We start from the raw sequence: 20517 nt of genomic DNA on the forward strand, positions 1-20517 counted from the left end.
GAGGGCGTTAAAGGAGGGAATGACACAGAGCCCCAGGGTCCTAAAGGGAGGAACGAGCCCCTCAAGATTTGAACAGGGGTTTGAGTCAAACTTAACACCCTAAAGTGCAATCAGGAGCTGGCCAGTTCTGATTGAGTGCACTGTGAGCATCACATGTGTGGCTGATCTTCTTTCTAAAGGGTAAGAGAAGACAATCCCAAGCTGGAAGGGCTGTCTGGATGAGAGACACCAGGAATGAGGTGAGCAGGGCTGAGCAGTAACTGGGGGACAGTAATTAGCACTAGAAATGAGAGTTATAACTTGCAAACAGGGCATTGAGTACTAAGTAATAGAAGAGCTGTGTAATTTGTAACCAGTGAATGCTTCTGTGTTTGTTAAAATGTGCAAATAGTGTAAAGTTGTGATGGTCAGGGAGCCTTTTGTGGGAACCACCAGCTTTGTGCAAAGCAGAATAAAACACTAAAATCCCTCACCTTGGTGTGTGAATTGGAGATGCCACTGGGAATGAGCCCATGGTTGGGATGACACGGATTTAACACATCCCCCACCATGGAAAGGAAGAGGCAGAGCACAGTGAGGGTTTTTTCAAAATCAGTAAAACTTTATTCTATTTCCATTCTTTGCCATTAACAGAAAAAAAATTGGAGAAAGCAATGTTTTGTTTTACAAAGATAATGCATCTCCCAGAGAAGAAAACCCTAAATTGAGAATAGAGGTAACATGAAAAAACAAAACAAAACAAACAAAAAAAAAACCACAGTACTGCCCTCTATTCCAAAAAGTAACTCCTGATCTTTTTGGTTAAAGTAATACTTAGACCAATCATTCAGTTTTCTTGCTTGATAAAGTGTGACTGGGGAAATGGAGGGAGGGGGCAAGGGGAGGGGAGGGAAAAAAACCCAAAAAAAGAAAAGAAAAAAAAAAAACAAACCAAAAACAAAAAAATAAACCAAAACAAAAAAAAAACAAAAAAAAAAAAAAAAAAAGCACACAGACATCAACTATTCACCTTGATGAAAGTCTCAATACAGCTATGGAAAGCCTAAGTATTTATTCTCTTACAGTACACTGGGTGCCGGCTGCAAAAAGAACAAAAAAAATGTATTCACTTCAGGCACAACTTCTTTCTTTTTAAATTTAAATCAGTAAAAGAAACTGGGTTTAGAAGCTGCAGTGTTCTAAGCAGCAGCAGATTTGTGCATTGTTTTAAATATATTTAAATTACCACACTGATGGCACACCTCAGCCTTATGAAATTCTGCACTGTCTGTTCCAGAACACCACAAAATCCACCGACCCCGGGAGAGACTTGCACTGAGCTCTAACGACTGGCTAAAGGAGTCAAGTTAAATGAACTAGGAAAACACTATAACATTTGGCCATCAACTCAAGGTATCTGAATGTTCATCGAGATCTGATATAAACTGAACTTATTCCATCCTCACATGGTCCTCAGAATTTGAGCAGAGTGAGCTGAAGTGAGCCTTCCCCTCCACTCGGGAGGGGATATAATGCAACTGAGCACTAAGGCATAAGAAACCTTGGCCAAAAAACAAGGATAAAGCATAATAACTGTAGTGCAGAATTCCACAAGGTCTGCCCGAGCAGAGCTGTCTATGTTTACTCACAGAGGCAATGGAGATTGCAGTTACCAGTTGCGTTAAATGCACCATTCAAAACAAGCTTCTAAAATGTGATACTATAAGGCGCCACCTTAAAGTTCTCCAGAATGCAACTGTGCAGAAATTTAAAATGGTTTCGTAAATTTAATTTTAAACATAACATGAGAAGGTGTTAAAACCGGTGGAATAGCTTCTGAGAATTTGGAGGAAGGGATGAACAGGGAGATATTCAGTACCCTTCGCCAGCCCCACCGCGCGGCCCAACGTCGGCGTGGGGTTGGGATCAGTCTATAACACCAGCCTGGCGGATCTTTCTCTCTGCACCAAATCCCTGCAAGGAAAACAAAGCCAACTTTTTAGCTCCAGCATCGTGGAACAGTGAAATCATTTTGACTGGAAAACATCATTAGGATCATCAAGTCCAACCAGGATCGTGGCACCACCCCCGGGGCTTTGAGGCCAAGCTGATCCTTCCCACCCAAGTACAGCATTAGCACGTTCCTAATTAGTCATATTTGTCTTCAGAAATAGGTTCTGGGGGCTGTTCTTTCCAGTCCTAGATACTGCACAGATTCCAGACAATTTGCTCTTCAGATTCCAGACCCTTCACTCCTGTTTATCACATGGTGGCAAACCTTCAGTGAAAGCCAAGTTTGGGTAAAGGGATTTCACTTACTGGCTCTGAGAAAGGAGCAGGCTTATAACCGAGACAACCATTATGGGCTAGAAAACAAGCAGCAGTTGGTTGCTTCTCTGAAACCCCAGCACACCCCACTGACACAGGGCACAGCATCCTGTGTGCTAATAAAACCCAAGCTCACCCAGCAGGTGAGCAGTTCAGCACCAGATGGGAGCAGACACCGGGTATCCGACAGTTCACGCTCTGACAGAGGAAGCACTGCTGTGTCCCCAAAGCAAGGCCCACCCTGCAGTTACCCTGGCAGGCTGTACCTTTGAGTTATCGGGCCCCCGGGGCTGGCGGAGCACTGTGAGACGCGGGGCGTTGGCATCATCCAGGTTGATGCTCTTTAAACGGTTCACGAGTCTATCGGGACGCGGAGCAGCAACGGCCTTGGCGCCTTCGCTGTAACAGAGGCACACACAGGGCACTGGTGACTCCCCACAGCTGCTGCCAGTGACCTCGTTCATTTACAGCCCTTTACTACAGTACTTTACAGCAGTGTAGATTGTCCCCAGGAAGCACTAGTGCAATCTACCCCGTGTGACAGCACACCTGGCTGACACTGGGACTCTGCCCCACAGCTTTACCTTCCACACAGGACTCTGAAATAGCAGCAGCTCAGTGTTCTCTAAAAGCTGTTCTTTAGTGACTTGAGCTGTTGCATTTACTCTCACACTTACATGAATAGCATTTCCTACATTTCTGTTTCCCAGAGAAGCTGCAGCTGCCCCATCCCTGGAAGTGTCCAAGGCCAGGTTGGACTGGTCTTGGAGTACCCTGTTCCAGTGGAAGGTGTCCCTGCCCGTGGCCGGGGGTGGAATGAGATGGCTTTTAAGGTCTCTTCCAACCCAAACAATTCTGGAATTCTGTAATTGAACTGCAATAAATAAAAGCTTATGAGCTGCCAGTGTATCATGGCAGGGCATTAATATCTCTGAAGATGATGGGAACAGAGGATTCTGAGAAAAATTACACATTAGCTTTGTGTCACTGCACAAGCTTAAGCAAAATCCAAACAGTGCAGTTTTCTACAATTGTCTAAGTAGCTCAAAAGCAAAAAAATACCCATAAGCCTTAAGAAATGCCGTACCAAAAAGAAGAGCCCCTAACAACATGGGTTTTCTACTTCAAAAAACCAAAAGTTGCTCTTCAGAAAACAGGTGGCAGCACTATGGAACGTGTTGGCCAGAGGCCAGCATCCACACAGCAACACTATCAGTTTTCTTCTACTTCCAAGGCTGCACTCAAATTCCTGCTACAGGGGGAGTTTAAGAATAGATTAAGAAGGGAACAAGCTCTCTATAATTAGGAAGAGCTGGGAGTCCTCTTGCTGCCCTGCACTGCATCCCTCTCTAAGTGCTGGCAGCTCTCAGGTGAGGGCTTCTCTCCCTGAAGGCAGCTGGAATCCAGAGCTCCTGTTCCAGGAGCAGCCAGCTCAGGCTGGAGCAGCCTGCAAGGGCACTGCTGTGATGCAGACACTGTGCCAGGTTCAATCCCTTTCATTCCAGAGCCTCACCAGACACGCCACACGTTACAGGCACTGCATTTTCCTGTGCGCTGGTTCAGGATTACGGAGAACTCCACTTCATCCCCAGCCTGGAGCTCCACACCGTCCTGGACTTCTTTGACATGGAAGAAGAGCTTTTTGCTGTCACCAACTTCGTAGTTAATGAAACCAAACTGAAAAGCAACAGATCACAAGGTTACTGATTCCCTCTTGACCCAAAGAGAGGCAATAACTTACTCATCACTGCATTCAAACCCTCCAAAACTCTGTGGTGCCCAAGAGAAGTGGAAATGCAACTTCTACATTGAATAGAACATTCTGTCTGGAAACAACACTTCTGGGAATCCAGGCACTCTTCTTGGATTTGTAACTCACACCTAAATTCCAAAGTCTACAGAACAAGTTCTGAAAACTGCCCAAATCCTGGCAGCTGTATTAAACTAAGACAAGCACTGCTGCAAGCTCTAGGACTCCCTGAAAGGTTTTTTTTTTGGTCTGTCACTGGGATAAGCAGCCAGTTAGCTCCACTTTCCATTCTATTCACATATTAACCAGCAAAACTCATTCAGCCTCTCCATAAATGACTAGAGATTAGTGCTGCACGATAACTATAAACCCAGAAAACATTCACAGCACTGAACTTGCTAACCATTCTGAAATGCAGCTAACGAGGGCCATAATCAGCCTTTGCATTTCAGGTGGCCTGTCACCACTCACTGCCTAACGCTGTGAAGAAGCTCCTCCCAGAGGCAGAGCATGTGCAGTTCTCTTCTTCTGAAGACTTGTTTATCCTACCAACGTGCACCTTGGTGTCCCCAGCAGCGACTCACCTGGTCCTTGACACACTCCACGGTGGCCCTGCGGAACGGGGTGATGTTCACAGCCATCGTCTGCCCGTTCTGCCCGAGAACACAGAGCTGGAACTTCACCGTCTCCCCCTTCTGCAGACAGTCACCTTTGTTTGCCATTCCAACAATTCCAAATGGATAGACCTCTCCTTTCATCTCACCTGGAGGGGAGGGGGGGAAAGCACAAGGCAGAACTGAGAGGCCTTTCCCACCTGAGTTCAGACTTCCAATATTAAAAATGAGACTTTTCCTGCCAGCTTAGCAGTGTCAATATAATCCTCATCACCTCTATTTACAGTGCAATTTGTGCACTTGTGAAAGGAACACTTAAAAGTAACAAATCTTACCATCTTCCATGACTTCAATCATGCCCTGGTACTCAGTCTGTGTGGGATCTACACTCCTCAAAGGACGAATTACTTTACCAGAGTAAACAGTTGGATCAGCTTCTTCAGTGATACCATTCACTGAAAAGAGACAGACAGTGGAGGAATAGGATGTTTTAACCATAGTTTATTTTAAAATTAATTTAATTAAGTGATTCAGATTGACCAGGAGCCAACAGTTTGCAACTGCCTGACACCTGATCAAAACCACAGTGACATTTCATATGTGGAAGTAGAGAAATCTTGGTTTCTCAGGAAACTTGAGGCCATGGAGATTGAAAAGCAAATCAAAGTATTTCACTTCTCTTCCAGTGCATTCCCTGCTCACTTTAATCATCAAATATAAGTGGGCATTTCCCCCCATCCCAAGTACTTAAAACCCTCCTATGCCCCTCTCCTACAACCTCTGTGAGGTACAGCACAACCAGTGCAGTTACTAATCTGGCCAGTTCTGCCACTCTGTCTCTCCTTATAATCCCCCAATTGAAAGGTTCAGAGGACACTAAAGGTCCAAAGAATGGCTACTGTCTCCAGAACTGCTGCTCTGTGCTTGTCTATTCTCTGGAAACACAGGCAGCAGCTTTTAGGAAACCAATGACCACCCCACCTGCCAAGAGCCCTGTCAGCAGAAAACACCAGGTACAGCCTCACCTGCATGTGTTTTGTTCACCTTCTCTGCACTAACTTTGTTTCCTTTGCCTTTTGACAAGCTGTATTCCACAGTGTCTCCAAGTTCCAGGCTATCAATATCTCCACAGTATTCACTGCAGGAACACAATGAGGTACAGTTTTCCTTTAGTTACATGACAACAGTGATGCTCATCCAACATCCACATCGGTTGATCAGAAACTCTTTAAATTGCTCAACGCTTCACATTTTGAAGAAATCTTTATTAAGGAAAGTGAAGCATTTCTAATGTACAAACACAGGTGGATTTGGGATTCAGAGGCACAGAACACCAGGACTGCTGACTAATAGAAAGGCCTGAACCAGTCCAGTGAGAAAATAAATGGAACTGCAGATATCTAAGCATATATGTGCATGTGTGAAGTGAAACCACCCCCACAACAGACACGCAGTCAAACAGTATTAAAATTGTCACTCACCTGTAGTGGAAGAAGATCTCCTTATCATGATTGGCTGTTTCAATAAATCCAAAGTTATCCTTCAGGGCTGCCACATATCCCAAAAGCCTCTTAGAGCTGTAATTGCGTCCCAGCATCCTGACAGAAACAGCTGTTTGCAGACCAGTTCTCTTCACTTCACACACACAGAACTCGACCTGTTGAAGAGGTGTTAATCAATACTGGACAGAAAAACCCAAATAAACCATGACCACCAACAAAAAACACCCAAATCAACCAATTTCAAAGCTGTGTAGCTCTGAATCAGTTCCTAGGGTTTCCAGGGAGGTGGTTTTCCAGGCACTGCTTTCCCATAAACATTTCAGTCATGGACATCTCCTACATTCCAGAGAGCAGCAGTCACAGCTGGGATACCTGCAAGGCAGGCCAGCCTCCAGCACTCAGCTCTTTACCCCTTAAAAAAGAGAAACCCTCTGTTTATGTGGAGAGAAACTCTCCTTTTCCTACACCAGTGACCCACAGTAAGAGGTACCTTGCATCACTTCCTTCAGATTTTATAAAAATTCCTCTTTTAAAAAGCATCATTTACAAATAAGACACCGTTTTCTCTTAAGTATCACCAGGCTGGAGGATATTTTTTAGTTACACAGAAGATTGAGCCATTCAAAACCAGTATCCCAGCTAATATCACACAGGTGCCTTGTCCTTTGTTCGTTCCAAGAGGGAGAACAAATCCAGAAATAAGGCAAAGAGGAGCTCACACCTCACAACACACAGAACAATATTTCCCAATAGCACACTCAGTTATATCACCTTATCTCCTATCTGGGGATTAGTAGATCCTTCCACATCCTTGGCCTGGTAAGGAATGGTCAGTTTTACTCCACAGTCATCATACACAATTATTCCATCCTCAGCTTCCTGAAAAACAAGAGGTCAGAATTCAGCAATCAGCATCTCATTTGTGAGCAAAGTTTCCTAATTGTTGCTAAAGTTTCCTAATAATTGCTCAAAGCCACAACCAAACTGAGTAAGAAGCTTTAAATGATGACAGACAATATGTTTAAAGGAAATAAAAGTATTAGCACCAGTTCCAGGAAGTATTTACTGGAACTTTAAATATTCTGGGGTTGTTTAAAAAGCAGGACAATAACAACAAGAGGTTCCCCTCAAGCTCCAGAAACTTAAATTTTAAACAATTCTATCCAGTATCATATGAAGTGGGAGATAGAAACTTCCCATCAGGTTCCTGGAATTTATGCTCAACAACGTGATAACAGAGGTATTATTTATGATCTTGTTCACACAAGTAATTTTCTCTGACCGCTGTCATCAGCTATTCAGTGTCATCCACGTTCATACAGGATAAATGGTGCTTCAAAACCAGTGGGATTACAGATTTTAAGGAAGCAGGGAAGCAGCCCCAGTCTCCAATGCCAGGCATGTAGAACAGATATTCCAGGAGAGCAGCATTATTACCTTCTCTTTGCCTTTATTTGGGCTAGTGGCTTTGGCTGGAGTGGCTTCTTTGTCTATAGTGCCCACAAAACGATGTTCTGATTGAGTGTGGAAAGAAACTGTGCCCTTGGGAAGCTTTTTAATCCTTATGGCATGGTTCCTTTGGGCAGACAACATATCCTGAAAGACAAGGCCCATCAGATGTTACACAGACTGCACAGAATTTCTACAAACACTCAGATCTTATAGAAGTATTAATCTCACTTACAGGAACGACAGTGAACTCTACTTCATCAGAAATATGGAGCTGATTCCCATCCATGATTTCACTGAAGTGGAAGAACATCCGAGCATCCCTGTCCACACACTTAATGAAGCCAAAGCCATCTCTCATCGCTGCAATCACACCCTGAGAACAGGAAAATCAGCAATTACAGTGTTGTTACTGCTGTGTGACACCTGTCTGCAGGTGCTCCACCTGTCTGGGGTTTGCAATAGAGCCTGAATCCTGAGAAAACACCTAATTTTTGCAATGTGCTTCTGGGCAACCCAAAATTCAAGCAAGTCCTACTCACCCAGTTCCTCTACTTAATTTTTTATAAACAGAGGAGAAGATTAATTTAAGCCACTAACAAAAAGGATTATGGTTAAAATTCTGCCAGTGCTACTACACAAAGAACACAATCTTGAAAGGGGCAACTCTACATCAACTACAGGAGTATAGAAAATATGCATAGACACAAACAAAATACAGAAGAACCAACATAAAAAGGAAATAAAATTAGAGGGAAGTTTAAGAGAAAAAACATCTCATTTCCAGACACAAATGAAGGAATCATGAAGAAGTTGTTAAACAAGACTACCCTATCCATGGGTGTATGTTATGGTAAGCATGTTCCATAATATTTTAGTGGCCTTCCTGATAACCACTAGAAATGGAATGCTGAATGGTAAACAGAAAATACTGTTAACAAAACAAACCCTAGTGTACCAGATCACACCAGAACTGAGAAAGAATTTATTAACTTATTTAATTTAACCCAGTTACTACAGAGCCTTTAGCAGGTCTCAGAGGATCTGAACAATGCAAAGGTACTTCCCACCTTTAGGAACATTCTCCTCTTAAACAAACTCCAGCAAACCAGCCAACCTTTCTAGAAGCTGCCAACACTTGTCACCTCAATGACAGCTCAGTTCAGGCAGGCAGATGTATCAAGCCAGAGTGGAAATCTAAGAAGTCTATAGGATAGAATCCCAAAAAACTCAGAGGCTGAAGTCAAAGTTCAGGGTTTTTTTAAAGCAAAGGGTCATAATTCACAGCACACTGATGTGACAACACTGTAATTGGACTCCAGTTGAAAATGAAGGCAGTTACAGTCTGGTTGGAACACAACCAACATTCCAAGTTACAGGAATGAAAGATATTCTATAATACTCATTAGCACATCCATCTTAGTCCCTGTAATCCACAAAGAGGTTTTGTATGTGAGAGAACTCCCTGCTCTTTACCATCCTTCCTGCTTGAGCCTCAGACAGAGATTGGCCAAAACCCACAAAATCCAAAAGCTGCACACAGTTCCTCCTCCAATTATCAAGATTTTCACTACCTGAACAACAGTAGGCCCAGGTTCTTCCAGTTCCCCTAAGGAACATGAGTAAATTACTCTAGTATATGAATTTTTTAAACTAACAGGTCAAGACTACATTACTATAACCATCAATCCCCTCCAAGAGGGTCAAACTAAGGTCTCATTTCCTAATACAGTTTCACTTAAATGTTTATAAAAAGTGAATTTTTTATTATTTTAAAGCAAAGAGGCAAAGGATTAATTCTGAATTTTCTACTTGGTTTGGACTGCACACCTGAGGACTGGATCTCAGAGAAGGCAATGCCAGACACCAGCGATTTTTACATTTTCATTTACAACTCCCTCCGTGTTTTACTTCCATTTTCCCCCCTCAAAAATGAACAATTTTTTTCAAGACAGGTACTTGCCATTTCTCTGGTTTCATTGGTAAACTGGAAAGTGTTGGGGAGAACCTCAATGTTGGTGGCACGTTCCAGTTTGTCCCGTCTGTCCGTGGAAATGTTGAACCGCACGTGGTCGCTTTCCAGCAAGGTCACCTTGGATTTGGTGTCTTTGTCTCCAAAGGGAAGTTCTTTAGGAATCACAAAGTCCACTTTGATGCGGCCGGGTAAAGGATCGCTCTGCAGACACAAAAAGCCAACAGGAGAGGGGGGAGTTTACCCACAAGACTCAGCTTAACTGCAGACAACACAAGTATTTCTGATAGAGAAATTAAGTGTGTTTCAGGAATTACATTTATGAGCATACTTCTACCACTTCTGAGAGTTCTTATTCAAAAATTTCTTATTCAAAACACCCCAAACCTTCCCACAACAACAGAGACCCACCTAAAACCTTAAAGGAAGTGGTTATGAACACTCTCACCCCCTAACTCAAACATTACAGATTAAAAGCCTCATTAAGTGTTAATGCTCACAGGAATCCATAGATCTGGCTTATCCCAGCAAATACTTTTCCCCTTTTCCCTACTCTTTTGCCTTAAAGATATGTCCTAACCCCACAAAATTCAAGGGTTAGTATTTGAAACATTAAAGAAAACACACACTCCCCAATGTCCCACTACCATTACTGTTGCTCTTTGGATATAAAATTTAAAAAAGAATAAATCCTATCCTATGACATGGTGCTTATGCAGACAGGTACAGGGAAAGGGGAACACTTGAACAGTTTGGCTGGAATTCATTATAATCAAAACACCATTTCACAAACTGAAGTAACCACTGAAATTCACCTGGTTTTTGCTGGGTACTTTTGGAATTACTTTGGTTACAGTTCCTTCAAAATGCTCAATGCTGATATCTTCAAAAATGACAGTTCCTTGAGGCAGCAGTCTAACATCTGTTGCAACTTCTTTACCCTAAGAACACAAAATCAGTCAAATACCCAAAAAAGAAGAGAGACAGCAACAGACATTTCCCAGTGAACCTCCTCCCCCCTTTTCAAAGCTGAAGCAAACAGGGCAGTTCATGCCCTAAGACCTTGTCTCCCGTTTTACTGGATTTCGTCTTACATTTCTGTCTTTGATTGTAAACTCCACATCATCACCAGGCTGTAAGGCTTCTAGGTCACCTTTAAATTCACTATAGTGAAAGAATATCTCCTTCACGACATCACCTCTCTCAATAAATCCAAAGGCTTCCTATGAACAGAAAAAAAAAAGTGTTTAATAAATCGCCCATTATCATAATATACCAAGAAAGAATTTCACAGGTTCTATCAAACACAATAATAGACTGTGAATCCCAGCAGAGCACTTAGGAGTGCACACAGCTAAGAGGCTACCACAAAAATACATAGAAACAGAAGTAAATGAGACTTTCTTCTTTAAGAAGAGCAGCATTAGTATCAAAGATGAGCTGCTTAAGCCGTTTCACACAATTTACACCCACAGCTCTCACTCACTTCAATATATTACTTTTAACCCAGTTTTTCAAAATAGCATTTTATTTCCAAGTGAAACTTAAAATCACTCACTTTCATGGCACAGACTACTCCTTGACAGCGGGCTTGTTTCTTTTTTAATAGCATAATGTTACGAGCACTTACAGCACCAGTACTAGAGGGGAAAAAAAACAGAGCAAAACTTAACTCAAAACTCAAACAAAAATGAAGATTTTTATTTCATGCAATTTAATCTCTCAGAACAGGTATGAATTCTGCCTTGACCACTAAAACCAGTACGAAGCCAGAAAAGCAAGACCAACTTACTGTTTATTTGTATCAATTATAAAGTTTATTTTATCTCCTGTTTCCAGCTGTATGTTTCCTTCAACATCCTCTGGGGTGTAAGTCAGGTAAAATACTTCCTGTAAATTAACATTAACTAAAGTTACTCCATTTGCAGCACAGCTGTTTCAAAGAAAGATTTAACACAATTTTGTTTAAAAACAGTATCTGCTTAATTTAGTGAGAAAATGGACAGTGATCAAACATGCCATGCAAAACATTCTTTTTTTGCACCGTGCTGTTTTGATGAGTCTGTGACGAGCAATTTGACAGGTTTGTACGTGGCCATCTTTAAAATTCACAGTCTAAACTTTAGAAGTTCAAGACAAGGATACATGAACTTCAGGAAGTTTTAAAGGAGAACAACTATTCGGCTCTATAGAAAGTTCTCCACAGATATAAGCAAGCAAACTGTCAAAAATAACATTACTGTTTGTAGTAATTACCAAAGCATGCTTTTTTTTTTTTTTTTCTTTTGGCCAAGGACTGCACAGTTCAGTGCAATTTAATGTCTGCATTAAATTGAATCTTTCATTTTGCTCATAGACCACAGTGATGCATCAGTGAAGAGTTTAAGTAAAATGCACAAGCTTTACCCCATTACGTTCGTAGCAAACACTCCCTGTTGGACTTTGACCCGGGGCAGCTGGAGATTTACTCTCTAAATTGTGAGGAACAGCACACACAACCTACCAGTCAAAAAAAAAAAAAAAAAATCCATTGCTAGTCATTTCAGGAGTGGCATTTTTGTTGAACACAAAATGAATCTCAGTACCCTCTACTACACACTCAACAGGGAATGCCACGCTGCAAAGTTTCAATCTCCCAGGACCTCTCGGCTCCAAGAAGTGTTTGGAGCCAAGTAAAGAGCTCAAACTGAACCTTTGAATTTTTACCAGAACACACTGAAATGTGTTTCAGTGGAACTACACTGTATGTAGTTAATATGCATGCTAAATGAACCCAACCTTCTGTAGTGGAGTAAGGGGTGGAAATTATGCAGGGATAGAAAAGAGACACTCACTTGTCCATTTATTCGTTCTTCAGGTAATATTTCTGGTTTTATCTTCACCAATTTAATAGCAATGGGTTTTCCAGTTCGGCGATCAGAAGACACTTCAAACTCAACGTCATCTACGAGACAACCAAAGGGGACAGTGAGAGAGTTCTGGTTGGGTCTGTTTGTTTGTACTTTTTTTATAAGAATCACTAAATGGCTGTGTTTGACAATTCACTGCTTGTAGCCAAACACAACAAAGTAGAACTCAGGTGCTTTTGTTGCCAAGGAAGGACAAACTATTTGCATATATTTCTCTGGTTATTCTGTTCATTCTCTCCTGTTGCTAATGAATATTCTGCTGTAATTCCGTAGTGATTTCCTCCCCCTGCCCGGCTCACTACACAGCAGACTCCACATGGAAGTTCAGACAACACAGCACAGGCCATTAATCAGTTTACAAACTTCACTGCCATGCTAATCATCAGCACAAAGTCGCAGCCTCCCCCTGCTGAAAAACAACTGACTCAAAACAACTAATCCTAAAAAAAGAAACAGGGAGTATGAGAGGTAAATTCTCCCACAGTCTGAGTACTTGGCTGCTTCTCAGCCAGACAAGTTTGACCTAACACTGCACCTTTTCAAGTGTGTGTACCACAAGCTGCACAAAGTGCTGGGAAGGGCTCCCACCAGGAGCTGTGGGTCGTTAATTTTCTCCTTAAACCGCCAGAAGTTGCCAACAACTGTCGGTGCCGCAGGATAAAAGGGTATTTTGTGGCAAGTGAAAGAGACTGGTGTGCACTCAGAGCTGCTGCCTCACCTCCTACTTTGAGCTCCTGCAGGTTGCCGTTGTACTGTGAGCAGTGGAAGAAGAGCCTGGCCTGCCGTTCCGAGCACTGGATGAATCCGTACGAGGTCAGCAGCTTCTCTATAACCCCAGTCTCGCGCAGCGCCGCCGAAGTACCGTTGGGGTACCCGTTGTGTCCATTGTTGTGGAGCAGGTTTGGATCAAAGCTCATCTGTTTGGAAGAAAGCACAAGGAAAAAACCCCAAATCAACAGCTGAAATTGGTTTCTCCACGTCCCCGTAAGGTAATAACTGGCAGAGAGCTTGTGGAAGTTACTGACACAAGTAAATGCTAATAATGTCTAAATTAGGGTAAACCCACAAAAACAGTGATGTTTTTGTAACGCAGGAAGCCTTAAAATTTAAACAGGCAAGGTATTTATAAAATAATCCAGAACCTACTACCCAAATAAAGCTTGCTTAGAGCAAACCAAACTTCTGACATTTTTAGAGTAAGTATTCCACCTCACGTTCCCACACTCCCACGTTCACTGTTTCACACGAAAGCCTCAAAATATCTAAAATATCTGCTCTTTCTAATCACCTGTTTAGTTTGGAAAATGCAAACTAAACCAACGCAGTTAGGTTCACATCCCTGCACAGTTTGTCCCTAGTTTGGGTTCAGTCTTTCATACTAAAAAAAACCTGGTATTAATGAAACAGTTTTGTAGTTACGGAATTAAAACCCAGAATTAAAACCTGAATTGACATTCCTGGGGCACAGAGGCTCAAGTGCTAGAAAGACTGAGAAAATCTGAAAATAGCATGAAACTAAAGTTAAATCTGTACTGAACTGTGGAATTAACTTACATCCATTAAAACTTTTTTTTTAAACGGGGTATGTTTTTCCTTTTTAACCACAGATTCAACCTTGAAATATTTCCCATCCCTTTACTAACCCCACTGGCTTTTTGATGTACAAGTCTCATTTTTAAAAGCAAGCCACTTGGACTTACAGGTTAGCAATTAAATCAGATGAAATGTATTACACCTCACTAAACACTGTAATTCAAGAGAGACAACCAAAGGAACCCTTCCTCCCTCCAAACAGCCAATATGCATCTTCAAATACAGAATTACTCGTTAGTTTCCAGAATATTTAATATGGAAACGGAATGAGACTGTATCTGTTCTCTGCTTTCTTGATGCAACAAGCAGAAGAGGTCAAAAATTAGTCAGCAATGTGTTTAGTGGAGATAAAAGACACCTGAGCAACTCCTAAAACAGTCACACTTCTTACTGTAACCCAGCCATCGAGTTACTCAATGTATCAGAAGGAACAGATACAGCTTGTCTTCTTATGCTGTTTGGAAATCAATTTAGAAGTGATCAGAGAGCACCAAAAAACATCTGCTGTGAAGTTCTTGGGCAGAAATCTTTGGTCTTTGATATTAAAAAAAAATAAGTGGGAACAACCACACAAAGTAAGGATTGACAGAGTTTTGGGTTCCAAGAGGGGGAGGTGTTCTCCTCCCTTCTGGTTCAGACTCATGTGGGGTAGAAGTCGATGAAGCAAAATACAAATAACAGAAGGTGGGGGAGTGATATGAGGGGGAAAAGGATCCCGTGACACTGTGTAATGGTGTCCATCCCACAGAGCTGGGACAGCACAGTGCAGAGCTGGGGGACCACAGCCCTGCTCAGCACTTACAAAGGGCAGTGTTATCACCCCAAACTCTTTAAACTTCAGTGAACCAGTGAATCTGCTATAACTCTCTAATATCCACTGCTTGTTTTCTTGTTCTACATCTCATTTTCCTTTCCTTTAAAAATTAGTAGGAATCTCTCTGAATTTTAATCAGTGCTGCCCACTTATTCTTACCCTACCAACCTGCAGTAACTGGCACCAATCAACACCCTTAACATGTTCAAGTCATGAAACACTGAAAGCACTTCACAAAGCTGCTGAGATTTACTGACTAGCATCACTCCAAGATAAGAATCCTCATCTTTTGAGGAAGGCAATCCCAGGACATTCCACACACAAGAAGATGCCCTTGTGGGAAGGCGACAGCTGAAGTGTTTCAAGCCATCCTAGGGTTTGAAATACTTGTCAAAAATAAACTGGTCCTGCAAGTAGGGTGGCTGGGGGAAGGGTAAATGATATGTTATTATACCTTCTCCCAGGAGAATTACAGGCCAGACCATTAACCCATTCTGGAAGCTGAACTGAGCGTGCCAAAGGCTTCTGTGAGTCACCAAATGGCCACTTCATCTCTGATACCACAAACACAGACACCCTGCCTGAGACATCAACTGACAGACTAAAGGTAGTGCTACTGAAGGTACATCAGAGAGAGAAAGTGACAAAAATCTACCTAAAAATCAGGTTCAGAATAGCCTTTCTTAGGGTTAGGAAGCCACAGTGCTGTAACCCCTTGCTCAGGCACCCTTTGAACACTTTCAGTTTAAAGGAGCACAGCACAAAACTCCCCATCCATCCTCTAAAGCCTGACAACTTGAGCTCAAAGATTCCTCAGGTGGCAGGAAAACTTGCTGTACAGAGAAAGATACTTTATATCATCATCAGCCTTTCCAGATAATTGTCAAATTCCTAGACCTGTTCAAACAATGTTAGAACAGAGCATAACCAATATCAAATAACAGCTATTTATATGTATCACCAGGGGTCTTGGCATAAAACTGCTCCTTAAGAAACTTCTAGCAACAGGCTACAACCTATTAATGTACAAACAAGACTTTCCTGGGCCTGAAATACAAGTTACATACTTGACCAAGATGAATTCCTGGCTCTGCTGTCCACTGCCAACAGCTTAGTTTACAGCAATATGAACTATGAACCCACCAATACAAATTCTCAGAGGAAGAAAAACAAAAAAAAAAAAACCCTGTGCAGGAAGATTAAAAGACTAAACACAGGGTATTTGAAAACAGGGATTGGAACCATGAACCTACTGTTACTAGAAGAGAGAAGCATCAATAATCAGCTCTCCAGGGTTATAGGTATTGTTCAATAGAACCATACTGCAGGTGCTATTAATTCATCATACCACTAATAAATCAATATAACTGCAAAAAAACACACAGTGGTTTGGGTTGGAAGGGGCTTTTAGGATCATCCAGTTCCACCCCCTGCCACGGGCAGGGACATCTTCCACTATCCCAGGTTGCTCCAAGCCCCGTCCAACCTGGCCTTGGGCACTCCCAGGGACGGGGCAGCCACAGCTTCTCTGTGCCAGGGCCTCACTATTAAAAGAATTTTTATTAAGAACTACTAACAAGAACTAAAAGACCCCACACCATTCTGTTAATAAACAGGTTCTTAATAAGTTTAAAACCCCATCTGTAACTCTTTACACAGCACCAACCTCGCAGTGATATTCAAATATTGCACTTTCAGTAGTATTTGCCGATTCTTCTGTTTCAGCACAAGTTTCTAAGGATGAAGACTGCTATTATTTAAAAAAAAGGAACAAAAGGAGGAGAGACAAAAAGAGAAAAGAAAAAAAAGAAAAGATAGCAAAAGAAGGTGATCTATCAAGCTATAGAGAACACAAGTGCTGCTGCCCAGGGCAGTTTCACTACAGCACTGGAGAAAACAAAGACTATTTAGCAGCGTCGGGACGTGCTCTTTTGAAGCTGTTGAGTAGGCACAAACTTCTTGTTTCAGATCAAGCCTTGTATCTTCTTCAGTGTTCAGTTGCCTCTTCTTTGGTCTTGAGTTGTTGTTACGATGTGGTTTTATTCTTTTCCTGATCTGAACTTGAAGCAGCAGTTTCAGGTGGTAAATTCTGTTCTGTTCCACTTCATACTGGAGGAAGGGAAAAGACACACACTAAATATCACTTGGAAGGAAATTCTCCTAAAATCACAGAATGGATGAAGGGACTTTAAAGACCATCTAGTTCTAACCTGTATAAATCAATCCTAAGTGTTCCCACAAACAGGTGCATTTCCTCTACCTTAAATCTAGGAAGTTTGGGAAAGGTTGTTTTACAGACATATTTGGCATTCCCATCTCCACTTCTCAAAGAGCTACCTCCAAGCAGTGAGAATTTCCAGTTTTAAACCCTTCAGACACAGTTAGGCATTTCAGGAACACTCCAGGTTGTTGCACTTAAAATGGCAACTTATCATTAGTATTTAACTCATTAGTCCTCCTATCAATAATTTTATATGTGTGCTTACTAATTAAATTATTAAATAATTTAGCAAGTGATTGCACAGGTCCTCAGAGAGCAACAGGGTGTATTGTGTGCATGGGAATTAGAATTTCCTGATCATTTCTGTTCCAAGAGGTAAATTAAGGATTAGCAATACCTGAAGCACACTTAGAATTGTATAAAAATTAACAAATTTCTCAATTATATGTACAGATGCTGCATGTAAAATAACTGCAGAGCCATTCTCTGGGCTTGTGGAAGTTTTTGCAAAATGTTGATTGCACACAGATGATATTTGGGTAGATACCAGCAGAGAAATCTTTCTGCAACAATAACTAGTTAGTAATTAATCCCCTCCTGAAGTTCTCCAGTCCCACTGTGTTTTTGTGAGAAAAGCAGTTTCAGCAAACTGCCACCTACCACCCAACCCAAAACCTTATGGAAACAGAAGCTTTTCTTGAGAAGAAAGCAAATCAAGTTTTGAGTTTGTGGCTTACTCAGTAGGTAGATTAAAAAAAAAAAAAGAAAGGAGGATCTTTTAGTGGACAAAAGCTGCCAAGAGGCAACACAGCTCTGACTCCAGGGATCCACTGGCACGTTGTGCAGTAATCCAAAGGGATGAAGCATCAACACAACTCTTCCCCAAGTTGTTCCACAAGTCCCACACCAGAAGAGAAAAAATGTGGACAAAGCATGAAAGAGAATAAAGGAACTGGGTGAGGGCTGTGCAAACCAGCACCTGGTGGGGAAGGTCTGCAGGGAAAGTCAATTATCAAACACTATCAACAGGAAGACACGAAGTTCTTGCAGTAATAACAGTATCACCAGGCTTTGCCCACACCAGAGCATTACATCCAGCAACTGTTGCCACAGCCTCCTGCAGGACAGTGTTATTTTTTGGGCAGCATTTTCAGCTCTCAAATGAGCATCCTCTCAGCCAAGCTCAGAAGAAATGAAGCAGGCACACACTGCACCCCAGGAACTGAACACTGGGAATCTTCTTACTCGTGTACTTCTCTCTCATTTAATAGCCTTAATGTGATCAGAGCTCTCCTAGAGCTGTAACTTGTATCACGTTACATTTATCATTTTTCTGGGCTTAAAATACATCATATTGTCACATAATAATCAAAACTCCTCTTCTGATCAAATATGAGTAGAGAGCATTTTATCAGTAATCAAGTAAGGCATAAACCTTTCCATTAAAGCCAACTGAATTTGATAACAAGATGGGTTTAGTACACTCAAAGTTCTTTAAAAAAAGAGGTTACCAAGGAGCATAACTCAAGCAAAAAGAAAAAAATATCTCACTGTGCTCGTCTGCCTCAAATTCTTTACTTTTTAATTCAGCTACTATAAATACTCCTCCAAATGGTAAACACCCTGAGCAGCTGCCCAGCCCCCAAGTCTCGCTGCCTCCTGCATTTGTGTATTTACAGCTGAAAGGTTTAATGCAAAGACAGGGAAGAGCTGAGCCCTGTTCTTAAGGGCCTTTCATGTGCAGACTCTGCTAAATGACAGTGAAGTCACATGAAGCTGTTCAGCCAGAAAGCACCTACAGAGCCCCACATGGAACCTGCCCGATGACAGCATTGTTCTGCTTCCCATTTTCTTCACAAAAACAGGCAGCTGCAAGAACCCGCATTCCATGGATCGGGACATGTGCTTCTGGAAACAGCCTTCCCATACGAGACTAAGATACAATTTAATGAAGGCAAAACTTTGTATTCTCGGAGCGCACGCACAACTCAGCTATCGGATACTCGGAGATCAGGCCACTCCACATCTTTCCAGGCCGATAACTGGAAGGCAGCGCTGAACGCTGGCACCCCAACCAGCACGTGACAGCTGCGAGCCCAGCCGCCAGCAGGGCAGCCGAGCCCGAAAAATACACGTATGGGGGAGAAAAAAAGAGTTAAACAACCGCCAAGGACATCCGTAATTACAAAAAACCCCGAAGCGGTTAAAACAAAAATCGGGTTTTTTTTTTTTTTTAAGAGGGTGTGCGCTGCTCGGGGGGCAGAGCCCCGCGCTGGGCGCCGATGCGGGCGGCGGAGAAGCGGCCGCGGAGCTCCGGAGCCGGCCGGGCCCGACGCCGGTGTCCGGCGGGGCCGCGCTCGCTGCGCTGCACCAAGATGGAGGCGGCGGAGCGAGGGGCGGCCGCGCCGAGGGGCGGCGCCGGGGCCGCGGCCAGCGGGGCCCGCGGTGCGCGGGCGGGCCGGGCCGGTGACAGCGGCAGCGGCGGGGCCGTGCGGGCCGCGCCGGGCCGGGCCGGGGGGCGATGCGCACAAAGGGGGGCGATGGCGGCCGCTCCCCGCACACAAAGGGCCGCGGCCGCGCCGCGCCGGGCGGGGCCGCGCGCGGCACGCCGGGAGCCGCCGCCGCCCCTCCGCCCGCACGGCCTCGCCGCGGCCCGGAGCCCCCTGCGAGCCGCCCCCGCCCGCTAAAGGCCCCGGCGAGCCCCGGCGCGGCGAGCCCCGGCGCGGCCGCCGCCGCCGCCCCGCACCGCCGGCCTAGCAGGCCGCACCCCCACCCCCCACCAACCACCACCACCACACACACACACACCCGCTCGGGGCGCGCTGCCCCCGGTGCGGCGGGAGGTGCGCGGGTGGCGCGGCGAGCGGAGCGCCCCCACATCTCCCCGGTGCCGTGAGGGGGTCGCGGAGCGGCCCCGGGCCCGCACTCACCCCAACAGCTCAGCGCCCCCGCTCCAGCGCCGCCATGAGCAGCACGGCCCGGCACGTAGGACTGAGAGCGCGCCGCTCTCGCGAGAGCCGCCCGGGAGGAGGGGAGCGGGGCGAGGGGCAGGGCCGCTGAAGGAGCTTGGGGGGCGGCGATAGCGCCCCCTGGCGGCCCCGGGGAGGGAGAGGGGCTGGAAAGAGGGAAAAGCTGTTAAAAGTTTTATCTCTTTTAAAAATTAACGGCGTCCGAAATGCCCGTGAGGCGTTTTGATCTCCGCCATCCCAGTGCGGGTTAACGGCCCTCCGATTGGGCGGTTGGTGTGCAGCCGGAAAAAAAAAAAAACAAACCAGAAACTAAATAGGAGTTGGTTTGATTGAGGGGAGAGAGAAAAGGCCGGCTGAGGGGAGGAGAGCACCGGCTGAGGGGAGAAAACGATTATTTAACTCAGAGGAAGAGAGACG

General features: G+C 43.9%; 1 protein-coding gene across 1 annotated transcript; it reads right to left on the reverse strand.

The window, feature by feature from the left end:
* Window positions 1–570: 570 nt before the first annotated feature.
* CSDE1 (cold shock domain containing E1) lies at window positions 571–20155 on the reverse strand. The gene is made up of 20 exons (XM_050326779.1): window positions 20062–20155; window positions 16577–17019; window positions 13222–13420; window positions 12429–12538; window positions 12001–12093; window positions 11387–11484; window positions 11153–11234; window positions 10689–10817; window positions 10410–10535; window positions 9586–9798; window positions 7858–7998; window positions 7611–7769; window positions 6945–7052; window positions 6153–6328; window positions 5697–5809; window positions 5007–5126; window positions 4642–4820; window positions 3821–3984; window positions 2574–2706; window positions 571–1953 (listed from the first exon to the last, which is right to left on the reverse strand). Exons 3-20 carry the CDS (start codon window positions 13418–13420, stop codon window positions 1906–1908), a joined length of 2391 nt encoding a protein of 796 aa, XP_050182736.1. The 5' UTR covers window positions 16577–17019; window positions 20062–20155; the 3' UTR covers window positions 571–1905.
* Between the last annotated feature and the right edge of the window lie 362 nt (window positions 20156–20517).

This window comes from Myiozetetes cayanensis, unplaced genomic scaffold (assembly GCF_022539395.1).
Source record: "Myiozetetes cayanensis isolate MyiCay16 unplaced genomic scaffold, myiCay2020 scf32, whole genome shotgun sequence".
In the NCBI taxonomy this organism is placed as follows: domain Eukaryota; kingdom Metazoa; phylum Chordata; class Aves; order Passeriformes; family Tyrannidae; genus Myiozetetes; species Myiozetetes cayanensis.

Coding starts and splice junctions, on each gene's coding strand:
- CSDE1 (XM_050326779.1), bottom strand. CDS start 13,420: ATGAGCTTTGATCCAAACCTGCTCCACAACAATGGACACAACGGGTAC. Junction 5,810..6,152: donor GAGATCTTCTTCCACTACAG/GTGAGTGACAAT, acceptor GTGTTCCTGCAG/TGAATACTGTGGAGATATTG. Junction 2,707..3,820: donor TGTAACGTGTGGCGTGTCTG/GTGAGGCTCTGG, acceptor CCTCTGTTACAG/CGAAGGCGCCAAGGCCGTTG.